This window comes from Pleurodeles waltl, chromosome 3_1, assembly GCF_031143425.1.
Source record: "Pleurodeles waltl isolate 20211129_DDA chromosome 3_1, aPleWal1.hap1.20221129, whole genome shotgun sequence".
Lineage (NCBI taxonomy): Eukaryota > Metazoa > Chordata > Amphibia > Caudata > Salamandridae > Pleurodeles > Pleurodeles waltl.
This window is the reverse complement of record NC_090440.1, coordinates 467,449,499-467,472,785: the sequence shown is the minus strand read 5'-3', so window position 1 is coordinate 467,472,785 and position 23,287 is coordinate 467,449,499. Positions and strand designations below refer to the sequence as shown.

Genomic DNA, 23,287 nt, shown 5'->3' with positions numbered 1-23,287 from the left:
CCTTTTCTAACCAGTGCGCATATATACAATAGACCCACGCTTTTGATTTTGATCTTCTCCCCCACTGAGCATTATGGACAGTCTTTTGCCCTAGCTACCTATCAGTTTAAAACCTAATTTGGTGATTGAAATAATACTGAATTGAAAAGTTGTTGTGTGCATTTCATAAAATTCTGCCTTAAATAATTCGAAATATATTGTTAGAAATAGGAGACTATTCTACACCTGTTTTAGGCAGCTGAAGTGTCAAAAAATTGAGGCATGTGTTTGATTTATATTCCACTGAAGGCTTTTCATTTCTGTTTTTTTTAGGGTGGAAATGCAAATTTTATGCTTTTGCTGAAAAGAAACAGCGAGGTAAGTAAATACCGTATTTACCTTCTGTTGCACTGAATATTGTTTACAAGATTTAGGTCTACAAATAAGACCACAACGAGCAATTCAAATTGTGTTGTCTCTTTCTGTACACAGGAACAGGTACGTATTGGGAAGGGTGAAGATGCTGACACACAAGTTCAAATAAAGTGGACTTAAAGTTTGCAGAGGTGTGTGTGTGTGATTCTTACTGTGCAGCTGTTAATCGCAAAATTACAAAAGAAAGACCAGTTGAAAGTGAAGCCTGCCGGTTTCTTTGCTGATGCAGCGTAGAAGTGCCTAAAAGTTTACAGTCTGTTTGATTGTCAAGAGTGTAAAGTGTTGGGAACATAGAAGATTGTTTGTGTCTTCGGTTGGTCCTAGAGATGTGTATCTCGCTGTCCAGTGTAGAGATATCAGTGGGCGGTTTTGCGAGAAGTCAGACCTTGACGGGTTCCAGATTACACATTTCAGCTCTGGTTTATATGCCTGATTGATGTACTGGGCATTACTGATTGAAACAAGTTAATGACCTGCATTTTCTGTAATGGGATTTTATTAAAGTAAACTATAGTGGGAGTAAAGAGAGATCCAGTCTTAATCGGCCTATTGAGCTGACACTTATTGTGCAAATTCCTTTGACAAGCTGTGAATTTTCATTCTTGGTCCAGCCCTATCCCCTTCCATCTTATATGGGTTGATTTCTGATAATGATTAGCTCTGCAACTTCAGAACGGCAAACTGACCAAGAAGGCATGTGTGTACCGCAGAATTATTGAGTTTCTCAAAAAAGATGGTACATTGTTGGAAAAAGGTTATTGGCATCACCTGACTCTTGGAGACATAACTCATTTCGAGTGTCAGAACATTTCACATATTGCAGTTTCGAGAAGGAATTCAGTGATTGATCTCTGAGTTTCTGGACTGCATCTGCTGCAGTTTTTTTCTTCTTGTCTTTGTTAATGGAATAGGTCGGAGATGGATGTCCAGAATTCACTGGGACGTAGTCCATATTAAAAAAAATACTTCCATCATAATTAGAACAAATCAACACCCTCTTGCAATTATGAACAGAATGTCTGTGTTTTCTAGTTAAGCATGGAGTCTAAATTACTCACTCACCAATCTTAGCAGGGAGCCTGCCACGTGTACTGGGGAGGATTTCACTTTCCAGTGCTTTCTTGGGCCAGTTAATTTTTACCTTCACAAGAACCATAAATTCAAATGAGTGGCTCAGTCATTCAGTTCATGGTGTACTTTATAATTTATAGTGAAGGAAATCAAAGGTAGGACAAAAAGAAGTACTACAATCGCACCTACATCAACCATCATCTGAACTTCCACGAACCATCAAGAACTCTAAGCTCTGCCTCCTGATCATTCGCCCACACTCCCTGCAACCGCGGAAGTGGAGGGCGCTCCTTCTCCTACATTGCATCAAAGAACTGGAACAGTATTCCCATGCAGCTCATGACAATCATCATTTTTCTGGAATTCTGAAGGGCCCTTAAAACCTAGCTGTTTGACTAGGACTTCCAGGACCTGCAATTGCCTGGATATCATACTTGGTGATAAGCATAGCTTTATAATTCCTGTATGATTGACTACAGTGTTCAAAAGATGTTGGGCCCTATTCATGGAATAGTCCTAAATGTACGAGCCTCTATTTATATCTCCACCTGAATGTATGTTTTTTAACTTTTTTCAATTCGCAAATATGCCCAGAGGTCCTCCCAGACATCTGCACTGGGCACAAGTTTCCAGGTGTACTTCTGGAAATTTCATGTGATATAATGCTCCCATACAGGATTTGCATGGTTTTCTTAGCTAAGAACAGAAGTCTTCCTTGAAAATGCACCTTGGGTTAATCACTATCTAAACTCACATTTTTGTGACCGTGCTTCATTGGTTACATTTAATTAATCATAGTACAGGACCTGCTCTTCTACTTGCCTGGAATGGTGATATAGCTTCTGCTGAGCTTCTCTTTATGTGCATGCAGAGCTCTAGGGTACCACTCCTCCCTATTTCAGGTGGTGCCATAGTGCACCTGACTGCAAAATAACTAGCTGCCAAACATTGTGGTAGACAATGAATACTGTTGTTTTTTTATCACCAGTTTCTCCCTTAATTTCCGTGACAAAACCCTGGAAAGCTGGGACACTCATCATACTCTGTTGCTTTCTCAGCCCTCCACCTACAGAAGCTCTGAACCAAGGCAAATCTGTGAACCCGGTGGTTGCTGAAAACACACTATTAGATCTCAGCTAGCAGGATGCTAAATGTGTGTGCATGCATGTGTTTGAAGGTATTTAGTAAACACCAAGAAATAGCAAGGGATGTATTACGAATCCTTAATTACATGGAAAACAAGGGCAATGGTGGCCCTTCATGGTTCATTTGATGCTCGCGTGCAATAATGCATGATATTTTGTTTTGCCTATTCAGATTGCTTTGCTAATTTGCAGTGGCAAATTAATATGCTTCAGCAGAAGAGTGTTGTTGAGGAGCAAGAGGGTTGAGGGGATTGTTTACACTTTGAAACATTGTTTGTTCAAATATTTAGCACCTTAAGGTCAAATAATTTTGTTATAGGCCATATTGTTTATATATAGTGAATTCCAAATGTGGACATGTAACTTTATCCTGGACATTGTCTTCGTTAGCTTTGATGATGGCATTCTTGTAGGGTGATCTTGTGTATTTGAGAGGGAGCAGGATGTCTGAGCAGTAGTGTTTCTTCCAGTGATTCACTAGTTAGTCGTTTGTGTATTTTTCCTGTCTTCTAGTTGTTGCAGTACTAAGGGAGTCACCCATCACTTGACAGTCCAAATACGTAGTCATTAGGTTTGTTTTTAGATGTTAGGAATTTGTCTTGAATGTGCCCATTAACATAAGTCCAGAGGCCTTGCTTCGAAGGTGTGGATATACTAATTTTGCCAGAGGTTTCTGATGTGCAAGACTGCTAGTCCTTTAGTCTCCAATATACACAAAGATGACTCAGCCTCCTTCAGCCATTTCCTTTTTTGCATCAACCCCTTTCAGACATTGTTTTGTGCCCTCATCAGTCGCATCTTGGGTTAGATCAGAGGAGCATTCCAATTTCATCCCATTGTTTTTGCATTCTGATGTATTTGTCTGCATTTCAGTCTGTAGCAGTCTATGTTCTAGTGAGTGATTCCATTGTAGTGCAAGAGTGGCTGTTTTACATATGAAAAGTATAGTGAAACTTAAGTAATGCCACTTTATCAAGGTCAGTACTTTTTCTTTTTTTTCTTATTTTTTACTGCAAGAGAAATTATTTTACCCTAGGGGAAAACAATTAGAGTGCTAGGGGCGCCAAATGGTTATTCCCAAGTGGTTTCTATAAAGGGAATAATACTTGGGCGTCTCTTGCAGACACATTCAGCCACCGAGCTGCTCATAAAATCAGCACGACTAGCAGAGCCCCTGCCACTGCTGCGGGGCCATTTCTGACATTTAAATTCATTGAACCCTAGCACTCTGACAAAGCCACTGTATATGTCTAATAACTGAAATTGAAAATCCTACCTTTTAGCTTGTTTTAAATGGTCGACATGTTCTCTGCCATATCGATACACATAGTTGTACTCTAGTTAGCGGGAACATAGACTTTAAAGCGAACCAGCACCGTAGGATTGGTAAATGGCTCGCATTGAAATTAGGAATGAATGTAAAAATCACGTTACTCGCTCTATAAAATGCTCCTACAAATCCAAACTTAATAGGTAGATTTTTTTCTGCCTACATTGTTTGGTTTTTAATCTAAACGCCTAATCCGTGTGTGTTTCGGTACCAAATGGTTGATTGCATCTTAGATGATATGCATTCCATCATAGTGGTATTGTTTCATTCCCACTGTAATTACTGTACTGTGCCATCTGCATCAGCATGCGGGAAAAGCTCTTAGTGCCTTGGTGCTGCCAAGTTTGTATTTTATGATTTTAGCTCTGATGAAATAATTTGGCAAGTGGCCACACTTTTACTTTATCGATAGTACATCTCTTGCATTCTAGATGAGCTACAAAACTCTACTTGCAGTTGTAATTTGTTGAGTTAAAACCACCCACAGCCCTCCTGAATTACGGTTATTTTTACTTTACAAACGTACCATGAATATTTTTAAAGTTGAAACATTTTCTTACCGTTTAAATGTGCAGAAGGTTGCCGTTGTCTTGTGGTGACAGTAATTCGTTGTTCTTGTTCCCATGCAGCAGGTGCTTTGCAGCGTGTCCCACCTACATAAACTGCTCAGCACTTTACAGGTAAGTTCGCTTGTAGTGTGACCGTAGATATACAATATTTTACAAAATAATCACATTCCTCACAGTTGAAGAATGCAGCTATTATTCTTTATTTTATCAATGAGCTATAGCCAGCCTATACGGACGGATCTTTACGCTGGTTACAGTCTAGTAATAAAAACTCTTACGTCGATTTCAGTTTTGCTATTTTATGAAACAAAATTCAAAATTACCTTTTCCTAATGATAAATACTTTTTGCACAGCAGTGTTGTTTGAAAGGCACGTGATGTGTAGATGTGCTCACCAGCGAATTCACCATCAAGAGCGTGCTATTAGTCAGAGTTGTCATTTGTTATTGTTTGCACTATGTACTGAATTGTGAGTTTCAAAAGTAGATGTTTTCCCTAACTGAATCGAAATGTTTATTTTAAACTTAAGGCTCTCCAAAACGTAAAAAACATTAATAGCCTATGAAGGCAAACGTGGGCTAGCAATTGGGATGCTTGTCCAGCAATTTAGTTCCTTCTCTTTGGACACATTATTCCGTAGTATAACAATTTATTTGTTTTTAGTAGAGGCCCTACAGTAGATTTATATATGGCAGAATGCGAGTTCGAAATGTATGAGATTTGGTTTAAACGTGTGCAGAGAGGAGGCATATAGAACAAAATCAGCCCTTCCAATTTAAAGTAGCACCTCGGACAACCAACATATTTTCATACAATAGACAAGTGACTAAAGCTACCTGTATTTTTCATTAAAAATATATCCGTAAATATCACAAAGCCACATACAAAAAAAACTCCAATGATGTGATGTTAAAAAGCAAATTTCACAGACTGAAAGCATATGTGAACGGAAGAACTGAAGAGATTTACCACTTGCTGATTGCCAAAGGAGAACTTTAAATTAGTAAACCACTGCAGGTCCCAATGAGCTACATACTATGTCTGCTTTTTGACCTCTCAGAGTAACAATTAGATATGGGATGACATTACCAAGTCCATCCCAGCAGATCTCTCCTCTTGTTTTCCTCCAGCCTGTGCCCGCTCAGAACGAACCAAAATAGTTTAAACAAAATATCTCAGAATGGACATCAGTGCAGTGACCAGTTAAGTGTACTATGATCTTACGAAATACCATAAAGAGATCCGCAGACTGTTCAGTGCCTGCACCTTACTGAAAACCATGAACTGTATGCCTCTCTTTCAGACTTCTTTAGCCATCACACTGCTAAGTGCTGCACCCTGTAACAGGATCAAAAAGACACCACAATTCCACCACACACCCTACATGGTGTACCATGTTGCGCATGCATTTCTGCATTCCATTTAAGGGTTGTAAGCTCGATGTAAATGTTGGAATACAATACACCTGCATCCATATGTTTTTTTTCTGTGTTGATTGTATATTAAATATCTTATTCTGTCAACTTGTTCTCTTACCATATATGTATTAGGCTGTAGTGATTCAACAGGACACGTACATTGAAGATCAAAAACTGTTGCTAAATGAAAAAACTATTTCCAGAACTTTATCAAAGCCAAATTCTTTGATCGAACAAGAGAAACAGCGCAGTTTAGAAAAACAGCGTCAGGAACTGGCCAATCTTCAGAAACAGCAGGCTCAACATCTGGAAGAAAAACGCAAGCGAGAACGAGAATGGGAATCAAGGGAGAAAGAGCTTGCGGAGCGAGAAGTTAGACTCGCACAAAAAGAGGAGAAAACTGAGAAGGGCCTGCAGGAACTGGAGAAGGAGAGGGAGGAGCTTCAGGCTAGGAAGGAGCAGTATCAGCGTGATTTGGAGCGTCTCCGAGCTGCTCAGAAGCAGCTGGAAAAGGAAACTGAACAGCTGAAGCGAGATATGGAGCAGGTAATGTGAAGAAATTTGAAAATAAGATGATGACTGGGTGACCCCAACTGCTGTTTTTAGGGTCGAGTCTGCGAGTGCATGCTTCTCACTTTGGAGAGACTGTTATGTCCGTGCAGGGTTTTGAGCCTGCCTGTGGCTCTCCTTGTGTTGGCTTGCATGGCGCTCTTCTTTACAGCCTCTTAATTCATCAAGTCACGCCTGGTTTCTCTTTCGTTTCTCTGTGTGGAGCAGGGATCAAGCACTAATTAATTCAACTTAATTAGTGCCGTCTGCATCTCCCGACGTGATTGAGGTACTATTTGTTGGTTTTAACTTTGAGTACCCCACAAACAGAAACCCTGTGACTGGCAAAAACGTGCCCAGCAAGCACAGAATTGCTAAGTTTGATATTTTTAGAGCTAACTTTATTTTATTTTGCATAGTCGTCTTTTCTCAGGTTCCTCTCATGTTTTCTTTCATTTTTGCTTGTGGGCACTGTTGTCAAAAAATGACAATTGTTTGACCTATTGCATTGCAAATGCTTGGTATAGTTTTTCCATGTTCATTATGATGGAATACTTTCTGCTCTACCCAGTGTTTAACTTTGTAAGAGTGTAAGTGCTGGTGCCCAAATCACTGCTCAGAAGCCCACCTCTGGCGCAAATACCAAGGCTTAGGCTCCATAGTCACTATTTCACTCTTGCAGGTGCCAGCTTTCTCCCCCTGTGACGGTTTTCCCATCTTACTCTTTCTACTTCTTTCTCATTAATACATGTTTCCATATCTTGCTCTCAGGAAATCTCTTCTGCATGCACCTTTGCTTTGTGCCACCACATCACCTCCTACTGTCATATCTGTTCCCCCGATCCCTTTTGTTATGTCCCTCAATCTCTTTTCTTATGTCCCTATCTGATAACACATACAAATGCATTCCCTGACTGAATGTCAGGCATCAAATGGGTATTTGTATTTGGGTAACAGTGTCACTGGCAGTTTTGTATTTTAAAATACCATGGGATTTTCGGTTTTCTTCTTTTATTTTTAGCACATCATGTCCTGCATAGAGTGCAGTTTTCTTTCCCTATCCTTAAGCATGGCTCCAGGAGTCTACAACTGAGAGTTGTCTCATAGCAAAAGCTAAACAGAAGTGAAGAAACCTCTTTTGTAATGAGACGCTGTGTCAGCCCTCACCATGAGCCTGATATTAAATGCAAGCAAGAAGCTCCACTTGACAGCCTGTGCAACTGGAAGCGTCAGACAACTTGGCTTCTCTGAGGTTGGGAGTGTTTAATGCCTCAAAGCAGGGGAACGTATGGGGTGGCAGGTATTCAGACCAAGAAGTAAGACAAACATGCTGCTAATTTTACCATGGGGCGAATTCAAATCTCTTTATTTATGTAAGATAATTGCATTTGGGAATGGTTGAATAGTGTCCCCATGCGCTATACTTAATGCGAGACAGTAATATATCGAACAGTAGATTAACCTTGCTCTTTCACTAGTCACGAAGGGAGATCTTCAACTTCAGAGCAGTGTACGCTAGTGCCTGAGTGTGCCTACGCCTTTTAGTGCTGTTTCTGTGTTTTAAATGCACCATGCAGGATCATAGACGTGTGAATATATAAAGCAGTTTTACAAAGAAAGGCCTACCAGAAAGCTGACAAAACTACAGGGCCGAATTTAAAATAGACTATACGATGTACCAGGGTCTGTAACAACTTTAAACACTTGAGAGGTCCAGGGTCTCGTCATTATAGGTCTCCTCTCAAAGGGTTCCCTCAGTTGAAATTCTTTCCAACTTAACCAAGAATAGAAAATGGATCGGTCTCTTTTCTAACTTTGGTTCGTCAGTCCGGAGTCAGGTTATCCTTTTCTGCCTCTGGTCTTTTTTCCAATATCAGGACTGATGCGCTACTACTTCTGACCCAGTAGCCTTTAAACAGCCTCCCCTCTGAACTTCAGTGGTTTGAGGCACTTACTGCCCCGGCCCATTTAGTTGTGTTAGACTTGTATTTGAGTCTTGCTAAACCATGGACATTGCTAAACACTTTGCTGGAGACATTCGTGCTTGCTTTGTTTAAGTACAGTAAGACATATATTGCACCGAGTGCCAGGCGTAGCTGAAGTGATATCATGCACCCGTTGTTCCATAGTGGCATTTTAGCTGTTCTTGTTTGCTGGTAATAAGGTACAACTGTACCTTTTGCTAACCTTTTCTTCTTCCCACCGCTTCAACAATCCTTGAAGCCATGGTAGCAAGAGCAGTGCAAAACTACCAAAGGGCACGCCAGGTTAGCAGCGGCCACTGTTAATTATATGGCATAAAAAATAGCCAGAGAGTATTTCTCTAGCAAAATAAGAGACTACATATGCGGAGCATTAAGTGTGTAATAACCCATTAAACCTCAATCACGAGGCAGTCTGGGCTTCCTGGCTTACTCAAAACTTCTCTTGTCATATGTTATGGCTCATCAGTTCGTCTGTGACAGTAGAAATATACTATATGGCCATTGTTTGCGTACATCCTAGAAGCTACCTATAATAAATATGATTTTTGAACTTTATTTAGAACTTTGTGTTGATGTATATCTTCAGTATTTCCCATGCAGTGTATTGCCAATCTGCTAAATCTGAGACTAACGACTGCAGCTCTCCTAATATGCGTTTAATTATTTTTCTGAAGTCAGAACGACCCACCCCTTAATTATGTTTTTTTTTTTTTTTGTTTTTGTTTTTTTTTTGCATTAAGGATTCACAGCAAAATGATAAAACACGGACATCCTCTATGACTGCTGACTGTTTAAAACAGCCCAGTTCTTCTTCACCCAAACAAGATCATCTGGAACCTCCATCACCAAAGAAGGACAGTCTCTTCAGAACAGATAGTAAACAAAAAGGAAAAGGTCCGTTCCATTTGCTTTCTACGACGAACCAGACTAACAAGCCGACAGATAGACTCTTCAGTTTGTCAAAGCCAAAGGAAAAGAAAGAAAAGAAAAAGAAGAATAAAGGAGGGCGTTCCGAACCTGTTGGTGAGTCCGATTCCAATACTAAATGTGTATTTTAATGTTCCGTATGAAATAGCTAAGTAGCCACAGTCTCTCATTTTCCTAGATCTTTTAACTGTGCTCGACTCTAAGCATCATTTCATGGGGCTCTTCTAAAATGACGACGCAAAAGGGTGATAGGCAAATCCATTGTTGAGTTAAGCAAAGAAAATGGCAACCTCCAATTGTGATTGTCAGTTAAATCACAGGAGAGTCAACCGGCAAAAAGAAGCAGAAAGGTGACATTTTAATTGACAGCTCTGCGTACAGATAATCATCTACTCATTAAATACTTTACACCACCCCCTCTGTCTTATTCTGACTCGTGTGAACTAAATCCAATGTCTGTAACCACTTTCAGCAAGAAAACATAATAGATTGTACCTGAAACCTTGACGCTTTGTTTAAGGTGGTCCTGAATACATAGACTTGCTGTAAAAACAACTAAAACGTTGAATGGCATAGCACTGAAAACTGCTCTTTAGAACGTTTGGTAGCCATAACATTTGGATATCATGAGTAAAAACAAAAGTAGTGTTTGTACTGTTGAATTATGGCTGAAGACGTAGTGCAAACGGGATTTGCACTAAAAATATCTGTAAAATGAACAGTGGTTCCAGATAACTAGGCAGCAGCTCCCCCAAAAAGGGACATAGTTGAGAATTTAACGAAAATAATTGAATCATTTCTTTTAAATAAGTTATTAATACACATCCAAATAAGGCAGAAGTTGCTCTATCATAATATTTTAATAATTTACGCCGTCTGTCATGTTGGTCTCCTGTTCACTTTTTCCATGGTGGTCAGCGCAAGCTTTTGTGTGCCTTGGTAACTTTAACTGTTAAATTTCATTAGTTGATCACATTTGAACCAGAAACTATAACTCGTTTTTTCAGTGTTTATTTTATTACCTTTTTTAATATGATGTACTTAATTTCAATCCCATGCTGCGCATGGCCTCTAATTGTGCGGGGTAGATTTTGAGTAAAGGACCTGGTTTGCGGCTATGCCATGCATCATGTCCCCTCCTATCAGCCAACCACTGGGGCACTTGGCCTTCGGTGTGAGGGTTGACTGCAGAGCGTGGTCTGCTGTTCAGTGCACTGCCATCAGCCCAGCCCCACTGCACATATTCTTACCTTTCTGTCGTTAGTGTGTCTTTTTTCCCTCTAATGATTTGTGAAACTTGCAAGTCATGTGACTTGTGATTTTTTTTTAAACCGCAAAAGGATCTACTACCTTAAACGGCCGCTCACGTGATTGCAATCTTATATTGACTCACGAGTCCTGCGCTTGTTTATATGATTTTTCCTGATAGAGGATAAACATTTTCCAGGTCTCTGGAACTCCAGCCCACTTCCCTGGGGTGAGTTGTAGTTCCTCATAGCTGTGCAATTTTTTTTCCATACCACAAAATCATTTCCCTGGCCAAACTCACAAGTTTCAAGATGGCGAGTTTTAAAGCCCTTCTCCAGCTAATCACATTTGTCAAAAATGTAAAATGTGATTCACAGGATCCCGAGTTACAACTCTTGATTTAAAATGGCTGAGATTTTAGTCCGGCTCTGCAACTTATATCTGATAGAGACTTCTAGTTGCAGATTCCTTACCGTAGAATTTTCCCCCAGGCATCAGACTGGATCCTGAGATTTTTTCTTCGAGCAATACTCTTGCACTTTGGTAGGTGGCGTCAGTCGACTCCGCAGGCATTGTTGGCATCGTAGTCACCGTGATGACATCGGGAGAAGTACATAGACGCCGCATCAGTCAGTTTTTTTCTTTCCGCACCATTCGCTGATCCAGAGAGAACTACCCTTGTTCAATATTTGACCCACTTTGAATCTTTTGTCGAGTTTTTGCGATTTTTGGTGTGTCGGCAGATGTCCCGAAGACCAGCTTCAAACCGTGTGAGGACTGTCATCGCATGATGTCGGTGATGGATCCGCATCGGGTCTGTTTGTGGTGCCTGGAGCCTGACCATGACCCAAAGACGTGCTCCAGGTGCCGGGCAATGCACCCGAAGGTCTTGAGGCCAGTCATGGAGCCCACCACCACTTGTCTTTTTCAAAGTCTTCGGGTCAAGGTAAGAAGAAGTCAAAGAAATCCCGTCATCCTTCGTCTTCACCCCATCACTCGGCTGATGCGACGCTGGAGGAGCATCCACGCTCAAGACCTCCGTCTTCGGAGCCTGCTTTTGGGTGACCCCTGCCCAAGTGAAAAAATTTTCTGAGGCCATGCGCCTCATTTTTGGGCAGCCCGCCCTGCTACGGCTCTTCAGGCCCAAGGGGTTCGATTGGGGGGCCATCGGGTTCCACGGCAATGGCTCTGGCTGCCAAAGTCCCTTCTGGATCCGCTCTTGGATCCGCACCGACGTCAGTCGTACCATTGAGACCTTCCCCGGCACCGGTTGAATTGTCAACGCTCCTGACGTCGGTGGTGCCCACCATCGATGTCAACCCGATCCTGATCCCAGACGACTTGGAGTCGGACCGGCGTCAGCCGACACCGCCTCTTTCGGTGGGGCCTATTCACCCATGGTTGAATTCTGACCCTTATTCTTATGAGTACAAATTTGGGTAAAGATTGGAGTGGTCCATGGACCCTTATGAATACCAGGATGACCCTTACTTGGACTGGGCACAGGAGTTGGGCGAGGACAGTAGTCTGGATACCTCTCGAGATGCTGGCATGCTGTCTCCTAGAGGGGCTACGGCGGAGGGAGCAACTTATTCCATGGTGGTCAGTAGGGTGGCTGAGGTCCTCAGCCTTGAGCTGCCTACTGTTCAGGTCAGGTCTAATCGCCTGACGGGGGTGCTTCTACCAGGGGCTTCTACATCTGAGCCTCTTCTTCCATTCAATGAAGCCCTCACCGATGTCCTTTTGGGTACTTGGTCCAGACCCAACACAGGGGCTCCTGTGAACAGGACAATCACATGCCGCCATCCGCCTGCCCCAAACGACCCTAACTTCCTTTACCAACACCCCGCGCCTGAGAGCCGTGTTATCCAGGCATCCTCATCCTCGGGCGCATTCCCTTTTGCACCTCCGGATAGGGAATCAAAAAGGCTGGAACAGTTTTGGAAGATGATGTGTTCAGTGAACACCTAATGCCTTTTGGGCCGTTATACTCACTCTCTGTGGGATACGGTCACGCAAGTTCTGCTGCAGACACCGGAGGAGGCTCGTGCTATTGTCTTCCAAGCTGTTACCGATGGGAGAAATACAGCAAAGTTCACTATCTGATGTGGGCTGGACACGACCGACTCACTGGGTAAATCGATTGCAATGATGGTGGCCTTAAGGCGCCACGCCTGGTTACGTACATCTGATTTCTTAGGCGATGTCCAACAAACCTTTATGGACATGCCCTTTGATGGCTCCCATCTCTTTGGAGACAAGGTGGACTTGGCGCTGGAGAGGCTCAAGGACTCCCAGGCTATGGCTTGTTCCCTCGGCCTTTCCATTGCCCCTCGTCTCCAACAGTCTGCCTTTAGCCCCTTTCGTGGCCACAGAAGGGTCTCCCTGTTGCGTCCCTTTTCCAGCCACCGTGCCACCCATGCTGTTCAGCCGCTGCGTGTTTGGGAACGCAGAATCCCACGTGGTTGTGGGGCAGGGAACCAGATTTTGCCCAGTCCGCCCCTGCTGCAGCCTCCAAACCCTCCTAGTCCACCCCCTCACTCTGGTCCAATTAGTGGCAGGATTCGCCATCACCTGCCTCACTGGGAATCCATCACTACGGACAGGTGGTTTTTGCAGATCGTTCGAAGGGGCTACTCCCTCCCCTTCGAATCTGCCCCACCAGCCATGCCTCCCTCATTCTGCCATATACCGAAGAGTCATTTGGCACTTCTCCATCAGGAAGTCGAGGCTCTCTTGGCCAAGGGAGCCATAAAGAGGGCCCCTGCGCCAGAAGTAGATTGTGGTTGTTATTTCCGCTGCTTTCTGGTGCCCAAAAAAGACAAGGGCTTACGTCCTATCCTAGACCTTCGGGCCCTCAATCTCTTCCTCGAGTAAGAGAAATTCAAAATGCTCACCCTGGCTCAGGTCCTGTTCGGCTTGGACCCAGAGGACTGGATGGTACTTTCAGGACGCTTATTTCCATATTCCGATTCTGCCTGCCCACAGACGTTACCTACGATTCATGGTAGGTCCCAAGACCTTTAAATTTACTGTGCTCCCCTTTGGCCTTATCAGTGCCCCTCCGGTGTTCACGAAAGTGATGGCGGTGGTTGCAGCTCATCTGCGCAGGTTGGGGGGTTTCTATCTTCCCCTACCTTGACGACTGGCTGTTGAAGGCAGATTTGCCCCAGAAAGTCGCCTCAGACCTTCAGACTACGGCGAACCTCCTGCACATGCTGGGGTTCACTATAAACGTGCCGAAGTTTCACCTGACTCCCTCTCATCGGAGTTGTTCTGGACACAGAGCAGTTTTGGGCTTATCCTCCCGAAAAGTGAGCCTCTATCTTGGGTTTCAGTGAGACTGACTCATAGGCTGCTGGGCCTCATGGCCTTCTGCATCCTGCTAGTGACACATGTCAGATAGCATATTCGGGCTCTGCAGTGGGACTTGAAGTTCCAATTGGCGCAGCATCAGGAAAATCTCTCCGACATGGTCCAGATCTCAGAGGGGACTGCGAAAGACCTGCACAGGTGGCTTTCGAATCAGCATTGGGTCAATGGCAGGTCCATCTCCCTTCCCCAACCAGATCTATCCATAGTGACGGGCACATCACTTCTGGGATGGGGTGGCTACATGGGAGAGGCTGAGATCAGAGGCCTCTGGTCTCCGGCGGAGTCTGGGCTCCAAATCAATCTACTGGAGCATTTCTTTAGTCTCTCAAAGGGAAAGTACTGCAAGTCTTCATGGACAACACTACCGCCATGTGGTACTGCAACAAATAGGGCGGAGTAGGGTCCTGGACCCTTTAGCAGGAGGTGCTACGCCTCTAGACATGGCTGGCACATCAGGACATCACCCTGGTGGTTCAACATCTGGCAGGCTCTCTGAACGCCAGAGCAGACAAACTCAGCCTTCGATGCATAGCCATCCAGAGGTGGCGCAAGGTCTCTCTCAGCAGTGGGGAGAGCATTAGTTCGATCTGTTCGCTTCCGCAGATAATGCACAATGTCAGCTGTTTTGGACGTTGGAGTTTCCAAGGCGGCACTTGCTTGGAGACGCTTTTTGTCTCAAGTGGAACACTGGCCTCTTTTACGCCTTTCCACCTATACCACTTCTGCCCAGAGTTCTCAATAAGATCAAGAACATCCAGGCCCAAGTAATCTTGTTGGCTATGGACTAGGCATGCAGAGTATGGTATCCAGAACTATTGAGCATGGCCACTCAGACTGCCGCTTCAGGAGGATCTTCTGTCGCAGCAGCAGGGGATGGTTATTCACCCGAACCTGACCAATCTACACCTTCATGCGTGGAGTTTGAGCGGCTGCAGTTGACAGCTTTTGACCTTTCACCCAAAGTCTGTGATGTAATCTTGGCAGCCAGTTGTCCCTCCACCAAAACGGTATACAGCGGTCGTTGGCATACATTTGTGGCATGTTGTACCAACAAATCTGTTGGTCCCCTCTCTGCTTCTCTTTCTAAGGTTCTTTAGTTCATTCTTTCTTTGGCCCAGCAGAGCTCTGCTTTGGGCACCCTGAAAGGTTATTTATTGGTTGTCGCAGCCTTTCTTATGTTGCTTGATCAGCCTTCACTCTTTAAGTCTCCTATTGTTAGTAGATTCCTTAAGGGTCTCACCCATTTGTTTCCTCCTACTCCGTTTGTCATGCCTCAGTGGAACCTCAATCTTGTCCTTACTTAATTATTGTGTACTCCCTTTGAATCCATGCACAATTGTCCATTACGGCTCCTTACTTTCAAAACTGTTTTTCTTATTGCCATCACTTCTGCTTGCAGAGTGAGTGAGCTTCAGGCTCTATCTTCTAAGCCCCCATTTTTGGTCTGTGCACCATGACAAAGTGGTGTTACACACTAAGACTTCCTTCCTTCCCAAAGTCGTTACACCTTTTCATGTAGGCCAGTCTATCACTTTCCCTACTTTTTACGCACCTCAACATCCTTCTCATGAGGAGGAGAGACTCCACCGCCTGGATCCAAAAAGCGCGTTGGTGTTCTGTCTCAATTGCACTAAAGATTTCCAGGTGGACGATCAACTCTTTTTTGGGTATGTAACAGTGCAAGGCGAGGGCGTGTGTTATAGTTACTTTAGATGTCTTATCCGTTTTGAATTTCAGTGCTCTTTTAGTTTAAAATGTGATGTTTAAACTGACATTTTTAATTAATTATAACGTCACTTTATCCTTTGTCATTCAATTTGTAAAGTTTTTTTTAACATAAAGTAATATTTTATTAGCATAAGTAACTATGCCAACCCCCTGACACACATGGCTTACGGCCAGGCCTTGCACCCAATTACTGCAGGTGGCTATGCCCCTCCCCCACACACGGTGTTTTTTGGTAATGGAGAAAGAGTATTTGTGTAGATTGGTAAGCAGCACCAATACCCACTGCCTATCATTGGTGCCACAAGGGATGGAATGCCATTGTTAAGAGTGAACAAACACACAGACACCTTTATGTTTTTTTACACAGTGGCAGTTGCCTCTTTGTTGTTATAATGTAGTCTGAGTTTCCATATGAAAAGCATTTTTTTGCCAGTAGCTATGGCTCCATTTAACAAATATTTTCACTCAATTATGAGCTCCTTCCTGGAAAGTTCTGTGGTGATCGAAGGGGGGGGAGGGGTGAGGGGGTGAGTGATCCTAAAACATTGTTTTCCCTTATAAATTACCATAGGAAATACTGGGAAGTGGTTGCAGAAAAAAGGCTAAATAGAGTTGCCTCAAATTTGACAACAAGTTAGGACTTTACTCTGAAAAGGTGCTCTTCATTATTTAATGTAAATCCATGCAGCTATTTTTGAGAAATTTGTGTTAAAAAGAGTTGCTCAGGGTGCTCAAGAAGTGGTTGAAAAGATGATATCTAGAATGTTGTTCTTGAGATATGACCTAAGTGGCCACTTTAAAGAGGCTGTCAATCATAATTGGCTGGCCACAGTATGACGGGCATCTTGTGGCATTCATTATAGGTCTTTGGGACATAGTCCCCATTAAAATATACTGTAATGAATGTCAGATTTGAGGGTCACAAAAAGGAGCACATATACAGGGTAATACCAGATTTTAGTCACAATATAACTAATTTGTTGGTGGTACGATACTAATTTTAGGAATTGTGATGTATTCGAAGGTGATATTATCCTGTAAAAAATGCTGGCCATCTGCTGAGATTTGATGAAGCATCTTTGGGAAATCTGTTTTCTCTCATGATATTTTCATAGAGGTTATTGAGGGTACTTAAAAAGCTAAAATGAGTATATTTTCTGTAGGTTCACACTATCTTCCTCAACCATGTGAGAATGTATTCTGAGCAAAGCATGTACTTCCAACATCATCAGCAGCTTGTTCTTCTGCAACTTCCTACAGTTAAAATGACTTTATAGTTAGAAATGGAAATAAGAATAGCATAAAGATTCAAAGTTATAGTTGACTGATTTAACCATAACTTGCACACCCATGTGCCACATATTATATTACTCATGGCATGTTACATAACTTCATTTGATAGAGACCTCTATCTGCAGATTCCTTACCTCTGAATTCGCCCCAGGCATCAGACTGGATCTGGAAGATTTTTCATGAGCAGTTGAGCTGATCAACGCCGGTTGGTGGCATCGGTCGGCTCCGTGTCCATTGTCAGCAGTCGCTTGGGTTCACTGTAAACATGCTGAGGTCACACCTGAGTCCCTCTCAGAACACTCCCTTTCATCGGAGCTGTTCTGGACATGGTGCAGTTTCGGGCTTATCCTTCAGGGCGGCAAATCCTGGTTGTTCAGGCTATCATACTGATGGTTCAGCCTGTATCCTGTATTCCAGTTAGACTGATTTGGAGGCTGTTGGAATTCGTGGCCCCCTACATCCTGCTTGTTAACACATGCCAGATGGCACATGCAGGCTCTGCATTGGGACCTGAAGTTTCAGTGGGTGGAGCATCAGGGGAATCTCTCAGACATGGTCCAGATCTCGGAGGGAACTGCAAAAGATCTGCAGTTGTGGTTAACGAACTGCGAGTGGACGAGAGTCCGATCCCTCTCCCTTCCCCAAATCCTGGATGTTCAGACTTTCATACTGAAGGTTCAGCCTGTATCCTGTATTCCAGTTAGACTGATTTGGAGGCTGTTGGAATTCTTGGCCTCCTGCATCCTGCTGGTAACACATGCCAGATGGCACATGCAGGCTCTGCATTGGGACCTGAAGTTTCAGTGGGTGGAGCATCAGGGGAATCACTCAGAAATGGTCCAGATCTCGGAGAGAACTGCAAAAGATATGCAGTTGTGGTTAACGAACTGCGAGTGGACGAGAGTCGGATCCCTCTCCCTTCCCCAACCAGATTTTACAGTCGTGACAGATGCTTGTGACTCCTGGAATAGAGAAGCCATCTGGTGGAGGTCGGATCAGAGGACTCTGGTCTCTGGCGGAATCCAGACTCCACATTAACGTGCTAGAGCTCCAAGCGATCCAACTGGTATTGAAAGCCTTTCTGCTCTCTACCAAGGGAAGGCTGGTACAGGTGTTCACGGACAACATTACGTCTGTGTGGTATTGCAACAAACAGGGTAGGGTTGTATCAAGAGGTTCTGCATCCTCTTGGCATGCCTGGAACAGCAGAGCATATCCCTGGTGGTTCTGGTGAATCTGTGCGCCTCTGCCAAGAACACACAGTGTAAGCTGTTTTGCAAGATGGAGTCTCCAAGCTGGAGTTTACAAGGTGGCTCTCGCTCTGAGACACTTTTCATCTCAAGTGGAAATCAGGCCTCCTGTACTCCTTCCTACCCAAACCACTTCTGCCCAGAGTTCTCGAGAAGATCAGGGATGACCAGGCCAAAGTCATCCCTGTGGCTCAGTACTCGGTATAGCGAGCCTCATATCCCAAGCTGTTGAGCATGGCCATCAATCCTCTGATCAGACTGCCCCTTCGGGAGGATCTTCTGTTGCAGCAGCAGGGGAGGGTTCTTTACCAGAACCTATCCACTCAGCCTTTTTGCACGGAGATTGAACAGCAACAGTTGACAGTTTTGGCCTTCCTCCCGAAGTCTGTAACATCATCTTGGCAGCCAAGCGTCCGTCCACCAAGACAGTATACGCTTGCTGTTGGAAGAAATTTGTGGTATGGTGCACAGAAAATTCTGTTTATCCCCTTTCTGCCCCTCTTTATGAGGTTTTAATTTTCATTCTTTCCCTTGCCCAGCAGGGCTCTGCTTTGGGTACTCTTAAGGGCTATTTATCTGCAGTTTCTGCCTTTTTACAGTTGCCTAATAAATACTCTTCGTACATCGGTTCCTCTAAGGTCTTATTCATCTCTTCCCTTCTTGCCCATTCATTATGCCCCAGTGTGACCTTAATTTGGTTCTAACCTTTTTGATGTGTGCTCCTTTCGAGCCTCTCCGTAATTGTCCCCTCAGGCTTTTCTCATTGAAAACAGCTTACCTTGTGGCAATTACATCTGCCCGTCGAGTGAGTGTGCTGCATGCCTTGTCATCTATGCCGCCTTATCTCTCTATATATCCTGACATAAGTGGTTACACTTTTTCGTGTAGGCCAATCAATCACCCTGCCTACTTTTTATGCACCCATTATCCTTCTAAGGAAAATGAGTCTCTCCACCACCTGGACAGTTGGCATTCTATCTTGATTGTACCCGTGAGTTCCAGGTGGATGGCCAATTCTTCGTGAGATACGAAGGAAAGTCAGACAGTGCAGAAGTGAACCATATCTATTTGGGTAGTACTCTGCATCAAGATCTGCTACGCACTGGCCAAAAAGAAACCTCCTGAATGCTTGTGAGCTCATTACACCAGAGCCAAAACTGCATTAGCATGTAGTCCGGTCCCAGACATCTGCCAAGCAGCAACGTGGGCATACTTGCACACATTTACTAAACATTACTGCCTGGTCAGTATTGTATTGTATTGTAAATATTTGTAGAGCGCATTCCGCACGTAGCACTGAATCACTAAAGGAGAACCGGTAAGTCACGGGGATACAGATCAGATAGGGGACAGTGAACCAGTCGCAACCTCCCTAATGGGAAAACAACCAGGTTTTTAGTTGCTTTCTAAAGCGAAGATATGTCTCCTCCTGCATAGCTAGTGGAAGAGAATTCCAAACTCTCGCTGCCACCACCGAGATGGCTTTATCCCCCCATTCCCTCTATGGCAGCGAGGCACCGAAATAAGCTGAAGAGTAGAGGATCTGAGCTGCCGACCGGGCTGGTAGTGCTGCAACACCGAACTAAGCTAAGCGCAGCCACCCTGATGGTGAGCCTTATAAGTAAGGCAAAGTGTCTTAAACTTAATCAATTTTTCCACCGGTAACCAGTGGAGTTGTCTCAGGCTCCTGCTTGCCGATGCAGAGCGAGTTAAACCTAGTACCAAGCGGGCTGCCGCATTCTGAATAAGCTGTAGTCTGTGGAGGGCTGCCTTACTAATGTTTAACCTCAGGGCATTACAATAGTCCAGTTTAGAAATTACTAGCGCCAGAATCACCACAATTTTAAGTTTTTCCTGAATGAAAGGGAGAATTTTCTTTAGCATTTTAATTGCCCAGTAGCAACCTTTGACCGTATGGTTGACTTTTTGCTCAAATGACAGTCCTATCAAACACAGTATCCATATGGACATTAGTTACAGGCCTCTGGCCACCAGCGGGGCTCCATAAATTAGTATCTATGCCGAAAAAGAGAATTTCCGTCTTTTCTCCATTCATTTTGAGCCATTTAAGGCTCATCCAACTGTTGATCTCGGTCATGCATTTATAAAATCTGTCTGCCACCTCCTCCCAATTGTGATTGACAGGAATAATCTGCTGAGTATCATCTGCGTAAGACACCTCTTGGAAGCCGAATGAGTGCACCAGTCTGGCCAGTGGCTCCAGATAAAGATTGAACAGAGTAGGGCTGAGCGAGGACCCTTGTGTGATCTCCACAGCTCACAGAGAAAAGATATGAGAATATCGAGAGCCCTTTTTCTAACTCCAGCCTGATAGAGCCGCTGGATCAACAGTTGAGGTGACATGGTGTCAAACGCTGCGGAAAGGTCCAGTATGACAAGGATGGCACCCTCCCCGATCCACTCTTCTACAAATGATATCGGCTGAGGATATCAAAGCGGATTCCGTGCTGTGAGCTTGACGGAACCCATGTTGAGAGGGGTCAAATCTGACATTGGCCTGAAGAAAGTGAGCCAGTTCAGTATTGAGATGTTTCTACAAAATCTTGGCAGTGGTGGGTAGTAGGGAAATGGGTCGTAGATTATTATTATATTTTTTTTTTATAAAGATTTTTATTTATTTTGAATAGATAAAACAGTAACAAAACACAATAAGTAAAAACAAAGGGAAGAAAAGGAAAAGCACATACACAATGCACCAACAATTACAATTACTCGTACCAATACTAATGCAAACACCGACATCCTGGCGCCCATAGTGGGCTATATCATGTGTCACTTTCGAATTGTTCTTCCTTTTGGCCGTGGGACCCCTGTGAGTTCCATGAAATGTGAAATGAAAGTTAGAGTCTGAGTTTGAATCCACCACCACAGCACACGGTCTGTGGGCACTATTGTTATGTTGGCTGAATGAATTCAGCGCCGTCTCCATCACCTCGTGAGTTGTAGGCTTGACCCTCCTATCCTTGATAACCAGGGATCGTAGTTATTTGACTAGGTTACCTCCCTCTCGATAGGTAGTATCTTCAGGTGTTAGTGGAGATTTCTATTATATCAAGCGTCGAGCGAACTCTCCCAGTTCCCCCACACTCAATTGTACTTGTCTGGGCACCCCCTCACTTCGTACACTAGTTTTTCACATCTTGCACACCAGTCCATTCCTCGTCTCCACTTGGCGAGGGTCGGCGCCTTTACAGCTTTCCATTCTGACATGATGTCTCTTTTTGCAACCATGCAAGCCACACCCAGGAAGATTCGATTCGCTCTACTCAGGCCCATCTCGCCCATGGCCCCCAACAAAAGTGGTATCGGGGATAACTCTATCGTAGTTTGCAAAACCTCAGAGATCTCCTCCAGTATTGACCCCCAATATGACTCTATATTTGGACAAGCCCAAGTCATGTGAAAGAAGTCGGCACCAGGTTGAGAGCATCGGGGACACTCGTCTGTGGGGCGGAGATTAGCCTGGTGAAGTCGTTTGGGGGTGAGATAGACTGAGTTTAGGTAAAGGGTTTGTAGCAACTGGAAACGTGTAGATATAGCCAGTGTTCGGGGGGCTGCTAGAGCTTCTCTCCAGTCTACATCTTCTATAACTCCCACACATCCCTCCCATTTCTGGCGTAGCTTCTCAAGGGGGGGGACGTGTTTGCTAGGATTGTACGGTAGATCTGGGAGATCCCTCCCTTGTTTAGGTGTCCCATCACGACCTTCGCCTCAAGTGGACTGTATTCTGGTACGCTGTCCCCTGGTTTTAAATGTACTAATAGAGCATGTCTAAGCTGTAGGTACTTGTGGAATTGTGTATTGTTTAGAGAGTATACTTTCTGAAGTTCCCCAAAGGATCGGATTTGTGAGTCACCCCAAATGTCACCCAGTGTAGATATTCCTATGGCGTCCCACTTACGGAATCCCTCTAGTGCGGAGACTTCCCTCAGCCATCTCTCCTGCCAAAGAGGGGTTTGTTGCGTTAGCCGGGGCCACCACCCCGTGACCTTCTGTGTCGCTCGCCACCCAGTCAGCACCATTCTGGTAATCTCGGGGATGGTCTGTGAAATCGCTCCCCGTATAGAGCTGTGAAGACTCAGTTGTACCCAATCGCCTGGAGTTCTAGTCTATATGCCGGGTCGGCCAGCCTCCCGACATCCAATTGTTAACCACCAATAGATGCATGGCCAAGTAATAAAAATATATATTAGACATTCCGAATCCCCCTTCACAGATGTCTCTTTGACATGTGGCAAGGGATAGTTTGGGTCGAGAACCGTGCCACAGAAATTGGCGTGCAGTTGTCTCAATCTCGTTGAACCATTTCCGAGGGATTGGGTGTGGGAAGTTCTGCAATTGGTATAGGAAGCTGGGGAGTATCATCATCTTGTACAGTGCGACTCTGCCCAACGTGTTGAGTGGTAAATTCCGCCAGCGTTTAAGGTCTTTTTTGGACTTTTTAATGAGTGGCATGATGTTGAGTTCCCATGTTAGCTCTGGGAGCAGGGTTATATGTACCCCTAGATATTTAAAGCTGTTTCGGCGGATTGGTATGTTTTCTTGCCAGCTTATGCATTCTCTGGAGGGGTGTAAGGGTATCAGAATGGATTTACTGGGATTTAGTGTTAGGCCAGAGGCCTGCGAGAAGAGGTCCAGGAGTTCTAGGACACGTGGGCCACTTGCCGCTGGGTTGGAAAGGTAAATAAGGACGTCATCCGCGTACAATGCTATCCGGTCTTCCGGGCTCGTGGGCCACGCCCATCCCATTACCAATGGGTCTTCTCTCAACATTGTGGCCAGCGGCTCAATCGCAAGGGCGAAGAGCAACGGCGACAACGGACACCCCTGACGGGTTCCGCGACGGATAGGGAAGGGGTCTGAGATCACTCCGTTTACCAGGACACGTGCGGTTGGGTTAGAGTAAAGTAGCTTTACTAGACCTCGGAACTTGGGTCCAAATCTGTTCTTTCTCAGAACTTGTT

At 44.3% G+C, this 23,287-nt stretch overlaps 1 protein-coding gene across 7 annotated transcripts in view; it reads left to right on the top strand.

Annotated features, from left to right (window-relative positions):
* The window catches only part of AKAP13 (A-kinase anchoring protein 13), a 1,053,268-nt gene that overhangs the window by 1,001,526 nt on the left and 28,455 nt on the right, over positions 1-23,287 (top strand). For all 7 annotated transcript variants that reach the window (XM_069222739.1, XM_069222736.1, XM_069222738.1 and 4 more), the window contains 4 exons: positions 313-357; positions 4,590-4,640; positions 6,080-6,493; positions 9,222-9,504. In XM_069222739.1, coding sequence (XP_069078840.1) covers positions 313-357; positions 4,590-4,640; positions 6,080-6,493; positions 9,222-9,504 — 793 coding nt within the window. The remainder of the gene's footprint in view (positions 1-312; positions 358-4,589; positions 4,641-6,079; positions 6,494-9,221; positions 9,505-23,287) is intronic.